The sequence below is a fragment of the Manacus vitellinus genome, unplaced genomic scaffold (genome assembly GCF_001715985.3).
Source record: "Manacus vitellinus isolate BGI_N305 unplaced genomic scaffold, ASM171598v3 scaffold_44_pilon, whole genome shotgun sequence".
Taxonomy (NCBI): domain Eukaryota; kingdom Metazoa; phylum Chordata; class Aves; order Passeriformes; family Pipridae; genus Manacus; species Manacus vitellinus.
In genome coordinates this window covers 3,854,285-3,872,093 of record NW_021940565.1, presented here as the reverse complement: position 1 = coordinate 3,872,093, position 17,809 = coordinate 3,854,285, and the positions used below count along the sequence as shown (strand labels likewise).

Sequence of the window (17,809 nt, the reverse complement as noted above, 5' to 3'; positions counted from 1 at the left end):
GGAGGGGAGATTGTGGCAGGAGGGAGAAAGAGGGTTAGCTGGTTCAGGTCCTTTGCAAGTACATTTGGTTTGTCTGGAGGACTCCTAGGGTTATACCTGAGATGAAGACGTCTAGAGGACACTCCACAGCTCAATTAAAACGCGGTTGGTGTTTCTGTGCCCAGAAGAGCCCTCCCTGCCGGGACGTGTCGGTCGTGCTCGCACCAGGCAGCAAGAAAGCAGCATCCCTCCTCTGCTCAGCACGGGGCTATCTGAACCAACGCTTGGCTGGGGCATCCCTCATGTGTCGAGGATCTCGCTGGTGGGCGACGGCTCGTGAGGGATGCCCTGTGCGCTGTGGATGGTCTGGTTGTGCGAGAGGGAGTTCTGCTGGAGCTCCAGGGCAATGGCATTCTGGGGGAACTCCTTCACCTGCCGCTTGTACTCCAGGAAAGTGCACGCCTTGGTGGCAATTGCGATGATGTTCTTGCCAATAAAGATAGTGGAGACCCTGCTGTCCTGGAACAAGATCATGTTGATGGCCCGGATGAAGATGGTGACGATGTTGATGGTGACCAGGCTGAGGACGGGGTAGAGCATCATTTTTTGTGGGGCAATGTGCTCCCCTTGCATGCTGATCTCACTGAGGGACACGCAAGGCAGGATCAGGAGGAGTATGTAGCAGTAGAAAAACATGAGGCCCTCTGCCCAGATGGGCAGGCCAGTCCTTTGTGGCTCCCACAGATTGGCCTGTATGTCCAAGATATCCAGCAGGTCGAGGGCCACCCAGAAGAGGCGCCCCCGCAAGTCCTCTTTCTTCCGAAAGGTCCGTATGTATTCCATGCTGTCCAAGGCCACCAGCACCAGGTAGAGCCCTGGCACACAGATGGAGAGCAGTAGGGTCAGGGCTTTCCTGGCCACTGTCTCCAGGTTCTTCTTGTCTGCTTTGTAATTCTGAAAGATGAAATACAGCTTGATCTCCAGCACGAAGATGTAGAGGAACCACAGGATCATGGCGTAGCCGCGCTTGGCTGTCTTCACCTCGGCCCCCACCCACACGGCCACGTAGCGCAGCACGATGAGGAAGCAGATGTCCCCCACCAGCACGATGATGCAGACGCCGATCTTGCGGGGCCCCTGGTTCTGCTCCACCAGGTAGGCGTCCATGAAGGCCATGCTGGTCATGATGACGATGGTGGTCAGACAGACGTGGCGCTTGTCAGGTGGTGGCAGCACCATGGTGAGGCGAGCGGCCCTCCGTCCCTCTGCACCGGCACTAGGGGAGCGGTCCTGCCGGCGGTGCACGGAGGGACATCCACGGTGAGCCCAGGGACCAAGGGTCGCTGAGTCCCCCACCCCCACCCCAGGAAGAGGTGCCTGGAGGAGCAGAGGCTCTGCTGGCAGCCCCGGTCTCCCAGGGCTCGGGGCTGTCCCTGCAGACCCTACCCCAGCTCTTCGCCCTTCGCTGGCTGTGCCCTGCAAGCACCGCGGCTCTGCCCCCAGCCCAGGGCTGGGTGAGCAGCCCAGCCCCAGGCACCCTCCGCCACCAGCAGCCAGGGCTCACGGACGTGCAGGCCCTCCTGAAGGAATGTCCCTCCTCTGTAGTGCATCCCCCATCGCTGTCAGGCTCTCCAGCAATCCTATGGTACTAATATTCTTCCAGGCTCCAAGCCCTAAATCCTTGTATAAATCCCTGGAAACACAGTAGGTGAATGGGCAGCAGGCAGAGAGGAGCTCTCCCTCTTCCCAGCAAGACTCCACGTTCCTCCAGGGCCTTGGGAGGTCCCGCTGTGTCCTCACAGGGAACCACCTTCACGCCTATCCCCACAGGGCTGTGCTGGGCTCCTGCTGCTCTGAGCTGTACACGCATCCCTCCATCCCTGGAAAAGACAGAGAATGAGTGTTAGGGTCCCTCTGTGTACTGAGCATGGGACGGTGAGGATGACATCCCCCTCAGCTCCCAGCACACCTTGGCATGAACTGGGCTCCCACCAGGTACCATCCCACCGCAGGGGTACCCACCACCGTGCCCTGTGTGTGACGATGCAGAACAGCTCTTTATTGAGTATGAACACAGCACAGGGTGTCCTGCATGGAAACACAGCATGTTGCCCTTACACAGGTACTCTCTGTCCAAAACTCCTTGGCAAGCTCATGCTCTGGGTGCTCCTGCTGTCTCTGCAGGAGACACACGAAACCACAACGCCGGTGGAGACAGGCAGGCTCACAGCACCCCAGCTCCAGGTATCCCAGCCCAGCCATGTCTCAGCTGCAGTGCAGAGAGAGGCTCAAGTGCTCTGCAGAGGTCCCAGCCTGGGGACAGTTCTGCTAAATTATGGCCACGGCATTCCAGTTACTGAGCAGCTCACAGGGTGTGGGGCCATCCCTCCTCAATTAAGGGTGAGGTTAGGGCTGGCACATGGGGGATGAAGCAAAGCTGTCCCAGTGGTGGCATGAGGTCCCAGCAGCTTTCTGGACTGGCTCACGGCCACAGCTCCTTTTCACCATGCTGCACTCGGCTAATTAACTTGTTAATCTTTTCTATGGAGGGAACACAGTCCCAGAAGTGAACATATCCCAGTGCACTCAAGAGTGCTACCAAACTGCTCAAACAGAGATAGATCATGATCACAGCCAGAGATGCCCATCACATGCCATGTGACAGCTAGTCCTATGTGCATAGCAGCTCTGGGGAAGTGTGTAACCCCACAGATCCCCCTAGAGATCCCCCCCAACTCATCCTGTGGGACCTGGCCGCTGTGGTCACGTACTCCCATGGATCCTCACCTCTCATGCAACTTGCACCTTGCCAGTCCTCCATACCACACCCACTGGTGGAAAGGCTGCCAGGCTGCTGGGTCTGTGAGCACTCCCTGCCCAGCCTGCTTGGGTTAGGCTGAGTCTTGTCCTGGATTTGGAGGGCTGCAAAGGTGCCAACCTGAACCCTGAACATTCCTTGGGGCTCAGGAGCATCCCTTCTTACAGGAGGGGAACCAGGACCTGCTGAGAGCCCTGGGAGCTGCCAGAGATACTCAGTGGCACTGCTCCTGCTCCCCACCACCTTACCAAGGACACTCACAAACCTGAGAACTCTCATCTTTTAGGTGGAGGTGGAGATAGAAGGGAAGAAGCCAAGCCCAAGGAGATGTAAGCCATTAAAAACCTGCCCTACTTTGCAGCTGCTTATGTTTATGGAGCCTCATTTAAATTAAAGCTGGATTCTCTCCTGCTTCAGGGAGAAAAAAAGAACAAAGAAGAGAAAGTGGGAAGCCAGATGAGTCAGAGCCAGCCCTGCCGTGTGCCTGAGTAGGTGGACAGCAGGGAAGTGTGTACCTGTGCCCTTGTTCCCAAAGGATGTGGCAGGAGTGGATGCGGTGCTCAGTAAACGTCACAGCACGGGACTTAAACACACTGCCCCAGCCAGGACCTTCAGTTGCTCTTCTGCCGCCCTACTCATGCCCAGCAGAGAAAACTGGTGTGTTAAAATAATTTCTCAAGCAGGAATTGCTCAGAAAGAAGCCTAAAATGATGTGGGAAGTCATGACTACCGCTACATGGTGCTTCCCAGGCAAGGCATTCCCTGCAGCCCCACTCTCACCAGTGCAGTTCTCTGCAACGTCTCGTAGCTGCTGTTTGGGGCTTCAGTTTGTTCCTTCTTGAGCTTTCGGATAAAAATATACAGCCATTGCTGTAACTGCTTTGAAACTCATGCCAAGTTTTACAGGGGATTTATAGCCAAGGATGGATAATTCCAGATAAATTAGGTCTTTCAGGAGGGAATGGTGGGTTTTTTCTTTCACCCTGCAAGTATTTATGCCTTCAAAAGGCAGCAGTTATTTAAAGGGCAGTGGGTTGCAGCACAGCACAGTAAGGTTAGGAAGCAGCTTGCTGGTAAATTCTGCTCTCTGCCCTGTGTTATTCGTGTGGTCTGGGAAGCTGGGAGAAGGCACAGCTCCCAGTCCAAGCTCTCCTCATGCCTTCATGAAAGCAGACTCAAAACCCCTTCCTGCCTCTCAGCAAATACCCAGGGCGTTGAAGGGTGTTAACTCACCGTGTTTACAACAGCAGCCAACAAGTCTTTAACCACCGGTGCTGAGGAGATCAAATGGCAGATTCTTCCCTCGCATCTGCTCCTGAACAATTCACGGCAGCTCGGGATGGGTTTGATAAACATGTCCCTTTGTTGTGGCGACCTTTTGGAGCAGAGGAAGGGGATGGAAGGGCTGAGATGAATCACAGGGCTCGAGAGCTGCTTCCTCTTGGGTTAAATCGTACCTTACCCAGGGTGAGCACCTCTCTTGCCTTTTGCAAACAGTTTCTAAGCACTTCCTGTGGTGCAAGCCCTTCTCCTTATTTTCCAGCTGTGCAATAGCTGTTTTCCCCACCTCTTGCAGCCCCAGTGCTGTCTGGAAATGTCTCTGCCCATCCATGGAGCAGATCTTGCCCATTTGATTGATGTGTGACCATCCTACCAGGGAGGGGGCACGTAAAACTCTCAGAGGACTATTAGAGAAAAGTAGGTAGTTTTTAAACAACTATTAGTCCAGGAAATCCTGATTTATAACTTTTAAATGACTGCATCTGACAGTACATTCAGAAACTGTTATAAAACTGTGCTGGATAAACAAGACAAAAAGCATTACAGAGAGCCACAAGAGCACATCTGAGGCAAATATTTGCTTAGGTAAATAATCTCAAAACTTTCTTCCTGCAGAAATTCTTGTAAATAAAAGGCAGCTCACCTGAACATAACAAGCTTGGAGCGTTATGCCAGTGAGCCAAGCTGGCGGCTTCCTCTGGGATGGGATCTAACAGCCTATGTATCCTGCTTGGTGCCAGTTCCCCCACAAGCAAGTACTGCAGCGATGCTTCAGTCTTGGCAACCATGGGCTTCCTTACCAGGACAAAATTCAATCCCTAATTGCATATTCTCCTCTAATTGTACCCTACACAAACAGCTCCACTGCACTGGAGTGAGCAAATGCCCTCAATAACACCCACAGCATCGTGGGACCAGCTGACGAGGCTCAGCCCAAGAGCAGCATCCAGTCTCACCAGTGAAGACCAGCAGCATGGCATGAGGATAGGCAGCATCATGTCCCTCTCCATTACTGGGGTGTGCTTGGGGGTTCCCCATTTCCCAGCCCAGCCTGCCCTTTCCCAGCTTCCCCGAAGGATGGGAGAGGCTTCAGTGGGAATGGGGGAGCTGTGATTTCCTGGAAAGATTCAGGGGTCCTGCAGATGGGTCCAAACAACTGAAGGGCAGGGTTTGCACTCTCATCTCTGCCCTGTTTCCTCTGGCACTGAGGGAAAGTGAGCAGGATCAGAGCAAGCCAGCCTCTCCCCTATTACTCTGGTGCCTCTGCTCTGGCTGAGGAATTATTTCTTGGTCTTGCACCAATTTTTCCAGCCTTCCCGGACACTATAAAGCACCTGTGGTTACCCAAGGACGTGCAGTCACAGCCTTACTTCACCACCAGCCCAGGCAGTTTGCAAGAAAATTAAACTGTGCTTTTTCCTGCAATGCTGGTGGCTCATTGCAGTGTGTGATTAATTACCACCAGCTCTGCCCTTACCGGCGTCTGCAACCCGCAGACACCCATCACAGTGCCCTCCTGCACCCTCTCCTGCCTCTGCTCACTGCCTGTGCCCAGCACCACTGGCACAGCACCAGACACTGCACCCAAGAGTGGTGGGGGTGCAGGGACATGCCGGCATCCCCACACACCCGCACAAATCCCACCTCCCTGTTTGGGGAGCAAGGGGCCACAGACAAGCCTGGAGGGCTTGTGGAGCCATTGGCAAAACAGTCTCATTAATGCCAGCAGGCACTTCCCAAACGCTGGCTCTACCCGGCAAATTAATTTAAATTATTTAGGTAATTTGAATTCTGTCTATAAAAAAAAACGGGGGAGTGAGACAGAAGTACACACAACACACTTCCCAGGTAGTTAGGATGCCGCATTGCTTAAGGCTTCATTTGCACTTTAATTGCTTTGATTTATTCCAGCTTTCCTGAGTGTAAATCTGAAGCTCCCCCTCGCTCAGTCCTTCAGCTCCCTGGAGAGCTGCTGCTCCACCGAGCCCTTTTGCTGGCTGCCATGCCCTGTCCCCAGTGTGAGGCAGGAGGAGGACTTGCTGGGGACTAGGGTGCAGCTGCAGCAGAGCCACCAAGGCCATGGCATTGCTCTCTGGCAGCCGGCTGTGCTCCAGGGAGCAGCTGAATTGCAGCCAAGCGATCTGCTCTTGGCAGAGGTCAGGGCAAGGAAGCCTGTTCAAGGCTGTACATCTCTTTCATGATTTGTGACCCCAGAATTATTCGTGAGCTTCACGCAGGATGTAAGGATGGGGCTTACAGGCAGGGCAAATTCTCCTCTGACTGAGAAAAAACTATAAACTATGTCATCTCCATGCCATTGCATGTTCCTGCTTCACCTCACTAACAGTCAGTGCTGGTGGGTGTTTGGTTCAGCCTCACTGACCTGCAGGCTGAGATTTCACCTGCCCACCCCACCCCGGCAGTCCCTGGGGACTGGCAGAAGGAGGATGCTCATACCCTGTGGGAGGTTGCTGCTGGGCAGCAGCTGCACCCTGCCCCCTCCAAGGCATCCGGGATCTCAAGTGCATCCTGTGAAGGAAATGAGATTGAGGAAGATTTTTCCGGACCCTGCCCACTAATTGTGTCTGAAGGAGGAAACAGCCCACTTGCTAATGATTACAGATAGTTTACTGTGTAGGCACATTAAGAAATGGGGAAAGAGCTGCAAACTGTTCCCAGAACCTGCCCAAAATGAACAATGCAATGTCAGACAAAACCAGCTCCTGCTTACACCAGTGAGTGCATCAGCTGTGCTCTCATGCTGCAAACACCCTCAGTCCCCTTTGGGGTTCACTTCACCTCCCTTTCCCAAAAACAAACCCAAGCAGAAGGTATCAGAACTGTTCCCTGAGTTGGGAAAAAATAAAACCACCTTCTCAACCAGATCATTTTGGTGATGGGGTGGGGAACTGCTGCCTGCCCAAAGCAGAGCCCTGCACAGAATAGATGGATGGCCTTTTTGTTCCCAGTCCTGTCCCCCGCAGCCATCCTGGTCAGGGCTCTCCCACCAACACAGGCAGCTGCAGCTGCCGGGAATATCTCCCCATTCACAAACACACTGAGTTTGATGATATTTGACAGATGTGTCACAAAAAAAAAAAAAGCTTTTCAGATGTTTTGGGTGTTTAAAAATAGTTAAAGAAGGTAAATGATTCTGACTTGTATGTAAAATGTGAAATTACAATACTATGTTTTGACTCTACCAAAACAATTTTCTAAGCAAAATGTTTCTGTAGAGGAATTTCTTGGTGTTTCCAAGTTGGGTGCATTTTTAAGATTTTGTTCTGATCTGGATCAAACCCCAGATTTAAAAGTGTCAAAATCTCCCACAGTTTGTTGCTTTCTTGCCAAAAGGAGCATGTTTGGCAAACATCTGTCTGCGTGTGCGTTTGCCACGGTGGAAGATGCACGTGGACCTCAGTGCCTGTGGAGTGCAGGTCCTGATTTTGGAGTTGTCCCCATCCTCTTCTCCCTACTGCAGGCTCCTTCCACCCTCTGCTTTCCCTTCAGCAGAGCTTTCCTCACCGGTTCTGGGGCATTTCCCTCTCTGCTACCTTGGAGGTCCTTCTGAGTCTTCTGCTCCTCTGCCAAAGTCCTTCAGCACTTTCCCCAAGCCCCTGCACTCCCAGCCCCAGTGCTCCTGCAAATGCTGTGCTCAGCACTGGCTCTCTCAGTGGTGTCAGACTTGCCCCTGCCAGGAGATTTTGACCCAACTATACCATTTTTTGTTTGTTTGTTTTTTCCCAGGCTTTTTCTCCACTTTTTTTGAGATGCTGTTGGATTTTAGGTATTTCCTCCAGTACGCTTCCAGCCCACCCTACAGTGTGCTGCCAGTAGGTATAACAAACAACCTCACTGGTTCCCTAGCCAGATCACTTGTGACAGTGCCAGCTCCCCAAGCAGCTCCTGTCCCCTGCCCAGGAAACTATTTTGCTTTCATCTGAAGATGCTGTGCCATCCTTGTGCTGGGAACAAAGGCACTCAGTGCACAGAAGCCTTCCTCCTCCAGGCATGGCAGGGCTGACAGTGCACCTGCAACTTGCACTTGCACAAGTCATGTCACTAAAATACAGCAACACATCAGCAGCTTTGACCTCTGCTGGTACCTTCCTGAATAGAAAGGCCTCACCCAAGAGGTCACCAAGTTTCACCTGCACACAAAGACCACAGGCTGGATTTTCCCTGTGCTATCAACAGGCAGGAATGCAAACACCACAAGCAAGCCAGGCCAGGAGCATAAAACTTGGATCTGATGTCAGTAGCCTGAGGATGTACTTCTGCATGTGACTCGCTGCCATGTCCTCAAATAACCTCACACTCTCAGTACTGGGGGAAAGGAAAACATGGAGCCAGAGCACAGTCTTCACACAGATGCTTTCCTCCACTGCATGCTGGAAAACACCCCCATCCCTGCTCTTGCTCATCCTTGTCCTCACTCTCCTGGGTGCTGGCACAGAGGCACAGACTTTCCTGGGAGTGCTGCTCCCAGCATCCTCATTTAATGCACCAGGTGCCTGAGAGCCAGGTGGGAGAGGGAGTCAGCTAATTAAAATAAAATGGAAGCTGGTGTGTGAAGCTATAAATAGCAAAGTGCTGGGAGCTTCCTGGTGCTGAAAGCATGCTTATAGGGAAGGAGCTGCTGGGAGCTCTGGGGCAGAACTCCACGGATCTACCAGGGAAGATGCACCTGAAATCCACAGGCATTTCCTGCCTCTGTAAGAGGGTGTTCAGACAGGGATGACTCTGAAGTAGATGGCTGAAGGGATGAGGGGCTGGCTTGCAGGCTCTTCTAGAGACCTGGGCAGAGAGTCACCTGCTGGCTCCTCTGATCTGGGGCCAGGCTGGCTGTCAGACTTAAGGCAGCAGGTGAGGCACCTCTCCACTTATCTCCTCCCTCACCCACACCACGGAAGGCAGGGGTGTAGGAGGAAAATGCCTGATGCATGTAAAGCAGGGCAAGCTCTAAAGGGAAGAGTTGGGAGGATAGAGGTGTCTGACTCTTCTGAGTCCTTCCCTGGGAGCCGCCTCCAGCTTGTGCCTGTCGCCAGGCTGTGGTGGCACATTGCAGCTGGGCAGCAATCGCAGAGAAACAACTATGCTCCTGTTATTATTCCCTCTCTGTCCTGAGCACAGCATTAGCAGAGGTGAGATGAGCTGGGCAGGCTGCTACTGCTGCCATCGGTCTGGCCTTTGATTAAAACTGATTGTTCTGCTCTTAATTAACAGGAGACAGCTGCTGGCTGCTCTGGTGGAATGGAGGAGCAGAGCCCAGTGGCTGTGATAAAAGGAGATTGTGTCTGCTGGTTCCCGCTGAGCCTGGCGAGGCCACCCTCTGCCCAGCCATGCACAGGGCTGTGGGCAGTGCCACTGCCAAACCTCACCGAGGACCCCAAACACAGAGAGGGGGACTCTGTCCCTCCAGCACCACGAGGGTTCAGCCTCTGTGTGAACTGCCAGCAGAGATGGGAGGATCTGGATAATCCCTGGGGTGATTTTGTTGCTGGCTGTTTCCAAGCCACCCTAAGGTGGTACTGCTGGCTGGTTCCCCCGGGTTTATTCCCCTATCTCTACTCCTCAGAGACCTTCCTGAGACAGAGCCTCTCCTGTGACAGCAGGTCTCATCTTCTGGTGACACCTGCCATGCTGCTACTTCCACAGGTCTATCCAGCCATCTGGTCTGGCCTGCATGAGGTGATGGGCTCCCCTGAGAGGAGGTGTGGAGCTGCTCAGCCTGTCACACTGACAGCTGATCCAGTTCCCCATGAGATGAAGGCAGCTCGGCTACTTCTGCTCCCTAGTGAAGTGACTTGTGAGCAGGCAGCAGAGCATGGGTGTATCCCAGTAAAGCTTCACTATTGTGCCACTTTTCTGAGTTCAAGTGCTGCAAAGTTCACCTCAAATCTTCATAATGCTGGGACAGAATGCAAGAAAGAAGTGTTGGGTAATTTGCAAAATCAAGGAACCTTTGCCTTGCCATGCAGTCAGTGAATTTATTTGGGCAAGGCTGATCCACCGTTAATTACTGATGACAATAACTCAATGTTGTTTATCATGAAACCTTAGCAGGATGAGAACCTGGTGGTGCATCTTCCAGCAGACAGCTATTAACCTGTTTTAAATCACAGTTGAGTCACGGTAGGGGGCTGATGATGCCACAGGCTAGAGATGGGCCTCAGTTCTACACTTGTGCTCCACCATTTAAGTCCATGCCACTGCCAGATCCTTCTGGAACAGGCTTTCTGGCACCAAGCTTGGGGTTACCCTCCCCATTTTGTGCATGCCTCAGCCTCTGGGGTGGAGGCAATGGTGGCATCTGCTGCTCTGGCATCACTTGGGAGAAGAGCACTGCACCCACCTGACACAGTGCAAGAAAAATAACACCAGCCTGGAGGTTGCTGGGGAGACATTTCTCTTCCTCTAGCTTCTAGCCTTCTCTCTACTAGTCATCTAATAAATCTAATAAAATCTGTATTGGTGGTGTTGAATTCAATTCCAGCACCCAGAGACCAGGCTTCCTATGTCACTCACAGACCTAACCAGCTCCATCCTTGGCATACAAGCCAGACCAAGGGGCTGCTACAGGCTCCTCCAAAAGACAGCAATTACCTAGGATCAGGACTCACTCTCCCAATGAATTATATGCTTATAGGTTTTCCTTGGGTCACACCTACTTGAATTATTTAGATATTTGAACACAACGGTCAGAAGCAGCTGTTGACTTCTAGACTGAAATCTGAGCACTAAATGAAGTGCCTTGAGTTTCACCTCAAAGACAATTCACCACAGCCCCTTCTGTTCACACCCTCACACAGCACCAGCAGTTTGCAATGTGTTCAGCCTAATGCCACCTTCAGCAAGTAGCTGGGCTTTGATGCCTACTCTAAAGGAAAATGGCTTCAAGGTCACACAGAGTTGTGACCAAGCCTAGTTCCCCAACTTTGCTCCAGAATCTGGAAACACAGATGGTGGCTCTGCTCTGTGGTGCATTTTCTGGTCACTGACCTCAGTGGTTCATCAGTGCTGGGAGGGTCACAGAGCCAGGGCTGCAAATGCCCTGATCTGAGTTTTGAGGAGTGCATCTGATGAAGGCTTCTGGTCCCATCATCTTTACAAGTGGGATCACCCACGCTGTGTCACACACTGCTAAGGAACCACTGCAGAGCTCCCAGCAGGAGTGATTTGGGTTTCCACAGTGCTGCCCTCCCAGAGGTCCTCCACACGCCTCCCAGGCAGCGACACAGTGATGCTGGATGACTGGAGAGGTGCTGGGAACTGCCCACAGCCCTTTGCATGGGCACCAGCCAGCACACAAGCAGGAAGCAATTGGGGTGGCTGAGACGAGCGTGACCCCAGGGATTTGAGGTAACAACCTGTGTATCTCAGTCAAGATCTCTGGTACCCTCTCCTTTGCATCTGTCCTGCGGTGCCAGCCAACCGGGGACACTTCCATGCACCCTGTGCAGCTCAGACCACCAGCGATCCAGCTAAAACAACTTCAGGGTGCCCCTGCAAGGGTCTGAGCTGTTGGTTAGGCAGCACCCTGAGGTGCAGAAGTGTTTGCTTCTCATTGGGATTAAGCTGTTACTTTGCACGAACTGTGGGTTTTTCGGGCTTTCCTTGCTAATGAAATTCTTTCCCTCCTGAGAAATAAGAAAAAAAAAACAAACAAATCATTGATCCCCGTAGAAGATTCATGCTTGGAAGGATCTGTGTGTCATGGTGGCCCGTGGAGCAGTGTGAGATGGGGAGGGCAAGCAGACAGGAGTAGGAGCCTGTCCCTAGTGTGGGGAAGCTCCTGTGCTCCTCACCGCCAGGTCCCAGGTGAGGAGGGTGCTCAGTGCAGAGGCAGCATGGAAGTTGGGAGATGCTGCAGCTTCCCCATCCGACAGCACAAGCAGGCATCCTCTCCCCCAGGAGGATGTGACAATTTGCTGTGCTGGAGCTCATTGCCAAAGAGATAAAATATTTATGGCTGCTCTCTCTTGCTTCCTGTTTCAAGCCACCATGACTTACTTGTTCCAAATTTACATGGATGTTTAAAGTCATCTTTACATTCCTTCTAAGTATAAAAGGTTTATTTTCCCATGTAGCGTTTTGCCAGTCAGAATCAGCCACCCCATCTACTATGTGACTGCATTTGTGCCTGGCTTCAGTGCTCATTTTCCTCTTGGTAATGATTATCATTATATGAAGAAAAATGGGTCATTTAGAGCAGTTTCTCCCCAAATGAAAGGCTGTGGGATACAGGATATCATTAAAATTCTAAACCTGACTTCCGACCTCAAAGGCAGGCTCTTGCTATTCGGTATCTCTGTGGAGGGAGGGAGGGAGGGGGAGAGAGAGAGGGCGCACGATGAATGTGCTTTGGCCGTGAAATGACTGGCTGAGTCCGCACGGCCGCTGCTGCCGACATCCACACTGGCATCAAGGCCCCCAGGCTGAGGTTATTGCCTGTGCTGGTCGCACACGGACTCCCTGCCCAGCAGGGGAGGGCAGAGGATGCCTCCCAGCCTCTCCAAGGCTTTCTTCTGGCCAGCACATCCCCAGGACTCCCACTGCACCCGCTCCCAGCCACGGTGTGCGTGGGACAGTACAGCCAGAGCAGGCGATGGGAGCTAATTCCTACCATAAAAAGAGCAATTTAGCTCCTGCCAGGAGGATGTGGCCGGGTGAGGTCCCCTGTAGAAGGGGAGGCTGGCAAGCTTAAAAGCTGATGCTTGGACAAGGGAAGAAAGCAGGCTGAAGTGCTCAGATGCGGCATCCCTGGAGGCAGCGCTTGCCTTGCCCTTACCCACTGCTAAAGTAACCCCCATCTGAGAGTGTCAGTGCTGTCCCACGGGCCAGCTGGCTGAGGCTAGGACCTGCCACCAGTCCCTCTGACACCCCCGTACGCACAGCTACAGGGGCCCAGAGGAGGAGGAGATGCTTGCCCAGGGTCTCTCTTCACCTCCTCAGCCCTGAATACAAGCTCCCAGCATCAGGGTCCCCTCCAGGCTTTCGGCTCACTGCTTCCCTCCTCATTCCTGATGACAGGGAAGTGTGCTCTGCACACATTCAGTGCTAGCTTTGTACGTGACAGCAGAGGTCCCCCTGCCTGGTGTTCTCTGCTTCCCTGCTCTGCAGCACGCTGCTGCCTCAGAGTCTCGTTTCTATCTTTTGGTATCCCCGGAAGGGGCTTCACGAGAAATACTTTGCTTGGAAAGGCTATGCAACTTCTGTGCAAGCCTGAAATTGCTGTGTACAGAGCTGTAAGGCAAAGCTAATCCGTTTTGCAGCTTAGCCTGCTGCTGAAAGATGCTATTTAAGAGTGAGGAACTGCTGTTCTTCTCCCCTTCATGAAATGGGAGGGACAAGAGGATGAGAGATGGAGACTGACCCAAAATGGCTAATTTAGAATCGTCTTTTGAGAAAGGAGACTTGCCCTGAATTGTCAACTTTTGAAGTTGTTCCTTTCTAACTGTGCTCAGAATGGACTAATTTTTCATTCTCTTTTTTTCACATTTTAAATCAAAATGTGCATGGAAAGCTCTCTTGCTGCTGATCCCAGCCTAGCAAAGGCACCATGGCTAACACCACGCCTCATCATGGGATTTGGGAACAACCACTCCAGCCCATCCTGGTGACTACATTAAACCAGCTCCACGTGGGTTTTTAAGCAAAATAAAAAATTACAAAGAATGGTTAGGAGCCAACTTAGGATGCTTTGTTCAGCCTCAGAAATGCATCCATTCTCTCTGGGGTTATTTTACCCTCCACTTCCCCTTCCCTCTGCTGATAACTTTAGAAAGACTTTGAAATAGCAAATGGTTTGAACTTTTCAAGAACAATGAAAATAGTTTGCTAGAAAACACAGTTCCAGGGGAAGAGGATTAGGATTCAAACCTCATTCCCAACTGATGTCAGGCAAAGGCAACAGCAATAAACCCTCCTTCTATCCATTAATGGCCACAAAGTCATCATGCACCTTCTCCCCTGGTGGGAGGGAAGCTCATCCCTTGGGAATTGGGAATAAAGTGTAGAATGGAGCTGATATTTCCCAGTTTTTCAGAGAAATAACATGAAACATGGTAAATGTCTTTCTGGCTGGTGTTTCTCACTGAATTGTCAAATCTAAGAGGCACAGGAAAATTGGTGTTTGCAGGGCAACAGGCATCCCTCCTGTACAATGATGAAACCCTGCTAAGGTGAGATTCAGGGAGACTGGGGGAGACTGGGAGAGAATGGGACCACCAGTGCTCTCCCATGGGATCTCCCGCAGCCTGATTTGTCTCATTAGGCAACCATCTCTCAATAGGATTCCTGGAAGCCCATCTCCCAGCATGGGGGACCCAGGGGATCCTCCACCACCACAGCTCCAGGGGTACCCGTCTGCTCTGACGCCCCATGTGCTACAACAGCACTTCCCTGTATTTACACATTTGCATGAAGTAAGGACGGCCCCACTCTGGGTGGTTAATTCCTGTGTAATTAGGTAGCAAACATCTGCCACAGTGCCCACATGAAGCCTGCATCTTGTAGCCACCACCACCAGGCAGCTTAGCTCCTGCCTGTAGGGATGTACCCATGTCCCACACAGACACTGCTCTCTGGGCTGGTTATGAGCACAGAGGACAAATATGGGACAGAAAATCATGAATTTCTGTTGTCTGAGGGATGCAGCAGAAATTGAGTTGGGGGGGGGGATACTCACACCCCCTGGTCCTCACCTAGTGCCTGGCTGTCCTGGTGGAGTAGGTTTTGAGGCAGGGTACAGGCACCAGGCAAAGACTCAGCTCACCACAAAACCATATGAGAAGCATTCCCACCATGGAAACAAGCTGTGCTAAGCTTTCCAACACAAAACCCGCTACAGCCGACCTCTTCCAGGGAAAGTACCAGAAGCTTCCTGCTCCCTCCAGACTTGGAGCATTTCTAGCACCCTGGGGACTGATTTCAATGGGATTTCTGTTATTTCAGGCCTTGGTGAACCAACTAAGTGCAGAATGGCAGCTGGGTTGTTTGCTCCTGCTGTGCACCATGAGGGTGCACTCTCTGGGGGTGATGGTGCTCCCCGTTGTGGTGCTTACCCACCATGGCTGGGGCCCAAATGCTCTGCTAAGGGGAACTCTGCTTTTGGGATGGAGCTGCCCCGCTCCCCAGTCAAGCAGCACCCACCACCAGTACAGTGGGGTAGGACACAGGGATGGTGGGACCCTCCTTTCTCCTTGCACTGTGTCCTACAGAGCCCTGTCCCACTCCCGAGGAGAGCACAGCTTGAGCTGTTCAGTACTTTGCTGTTTTCTGCTTACTCAACTGTGGGCTCCTGCCAAAGGAGGGACTGTCCTCCCAGATTGCGTCTGGCTGACACCACAGCACTTCTGCTTCCTTCCCAGGGGACATCCATTAGTGCCATTAGCTCTGTCCCACTCTGCTGCTCTCCCTGACAAGTGCTGGCCCGGGGATGGGACATCACTCAGAGACCTTGGCCAGCAGGGTATCTCTGCTTCTGTGAGATGCTCTTTGGGCTGCTTCCCCCAGTATTTTGCTTCAGCTCAATTTCTGGGTGTTTATTCCTGCCTTGGGAGCCCTAGAGCCCTTCTCTAGACTCCCTTCTTTCAAACCCTCTCTTCCAGCCTCCTTTGTGTAGCACAGCTATCACTCTACTCCTGTGTGATGGTGGCTGTCCATCTTGCCTGTAGTGACAATTGGGTGTTTCTAACCATGTAGCTAAACTCTGCAGTCCTCCTGCAGGAACAGAGTGAGCTGGCCTGGGCAGGGCTTGCTACCTGTCCCCAGAGGGGCAGCTCCAGCTTGCAGTGTGAGCTGGGGGGGATACAATCCCCCCCTGGTGCTCAGTCCTGCTTCCTGCTTGGGGTGGTGGGTCCTCTGACCCTCCAAATCTCCCCTCTTCCTGGAGGGATAAGGACCATGCTGATTTGAGTGTTCTTACATGAGTACTGAGCCAGCTGTGGCTTTTTGGGTGCACCTTTGTGTTCCCTTCCTGTGGAAAGCTGATTTCTTTGTGCTGTACTTCAAAATAGCTCCAGTGTACTTGTAGGAGAGATTGTGGAGAGCTGGCTTTTCTTTTCTCTGCGCTGGAACACAAGTGACACTCTGCATGATGTTCATGTGAGCTACACCCTGCAGGATACCCTGTAAGCCTCAGGCCCTGGGCTATGGCAGGATGGGGAGAGCACAGCTAGATTCAGGCTTGCACTAATTTGATCTCAGTTCAGCTTTAAACTGATTAGGGCACATACAGTGCCAATCCTGAATTACTCCAGTTTATACCTGAACAACTATACACAGCTTTCTACTGAATGAATTGCATGTGTATAAACATACCCCTTCTGTAAATTTAAACAAGGTCTTGAAGCACAACTAACCATTTTTCACCACAGAAATCTGCCACTGTCAGATTGCTCCTAGTGCTGGGATCCCCTTCTCTGCTGAGCAACAAGCCAGCCCTGCAGTTAGTCCATGATTTGGCCTACAGCACCCAGCTAAGCATCTTCAGTAAGAAAACAATGCAGATAAAGAGGAAGGAAAGAGTGAACCTTGCACAATAAACAAAGGGCACATCTGTCCCCTCCCTGCTAGCTGATAGACATGCTGTACCAAACACCAGCTCCTAGGAAGTCATCACTTATCCCTGTGTCTTGCCAGACAGCATCTGCTACAGGTGAGATTATGGATGGACTGTTAGAAGTGATTGTAGATGCTAAGATCCCATTACAGGTGTCATTTCACCTGTCAACACATGGGGAGCTTATATCTGCAACTTCTGTTTGGTGATGGTGAGCTCCAGCGACAAGGAGGCTCCTCAGTGTCAAGCAATACATGTTTCTGTGGGCTGGAGATAACCCATAGCAGCAGTAAGTGTTTTGGGACTCCACAGCCAAAAGCAGCATTACTCATTTTGGGCAGTCCCTGGAAAAGTCTCCATTCTTGGTACGAACACTACATATCAGGAACATGGAAAAGAATCATGAAGTCCAAGCTGAGTGAGCCCACTCCACCTTTCCTTCCCCTACTGCACTAAAAGTAGTAGAAAACAGCTTTTTTTTTTTTCACTATCTGGTTGGAAAAAACCCTAAAAACTAAACAATCCAAGGTATGGTCATGTTCAGCTGTAAGCCCTGAACCTGACCCTTGCACTGCATCCCCAATTTACCCAAGAACCAGCTCATTGCCTGAGAGAGCCCAGCAGCCGACGGGGTTTTGCTGGCAGCTGCTGCCTCTGGCTCTCTATATCCATGCATACTAATATGAAGGAAAATGGGATGGTAATTTAATCCTATGCCACTAGAAGCAAAGCATCACACAAGCCTGCTCATCCTCTCCTCTAAGTTTAGCCCAACAGTGTATTAAAAAGCTGCTACTGGATTCTCGCCAGCCCCTACTTAGCTAAACTACCTGACTCTGCAAAATAGCAGAAAATTCTCCATTCTGTGTTATTTCTGATCCTTGGGAGAATGACCCACATCTATCAGGGAACTTGACCCCCTGGGCCTTCAGGAAGCCAGTGTAATTTGGGAAAATGGGTGGAGCGACGAAGGCTTTCTTGTGACATTGGGCATGTTTCCTTCTGCCTGGAGCTGAGCTGCTGGAATCTCAGCTCAGGGCTCCTTCCATCCCTCCGCTGCAAACCCATACACAGTAATGAATAAATCTGTCCCTACTCACTTATAAATAGTTTATAAAAGGTTCATAAATAATTTCTAGATGTTTTAATGAATACTTAATCAATTG

The 17,809-nt window shown here is 51.6% G+C and overlaps 1 protein-coding gene across 1 annotated transcript; it reads right to left on the bottom strand.

The window, feature by feature from the left end:
* Nucleotides 1–6: 6 nt before the first annotated feature.
* Nucleotides 7–1,849, bottom strand: TMEM121 (transmembrane protein 121). Its single transcript, XM_008926416.3, has one exon. The coding sequence runs from the start codon at nt 1,216–1,218 to the stop codon at nt 280–282; it is 939 nt and encodes a 312-aa protein (XP_008924664.1). The 5' UTR covers nt 1,219–1,849; the 3' UTR covers nt 7–279.
* Between the last annotated feature and the right edge of the window lie 15,960 nt (nt 1,850–17,809).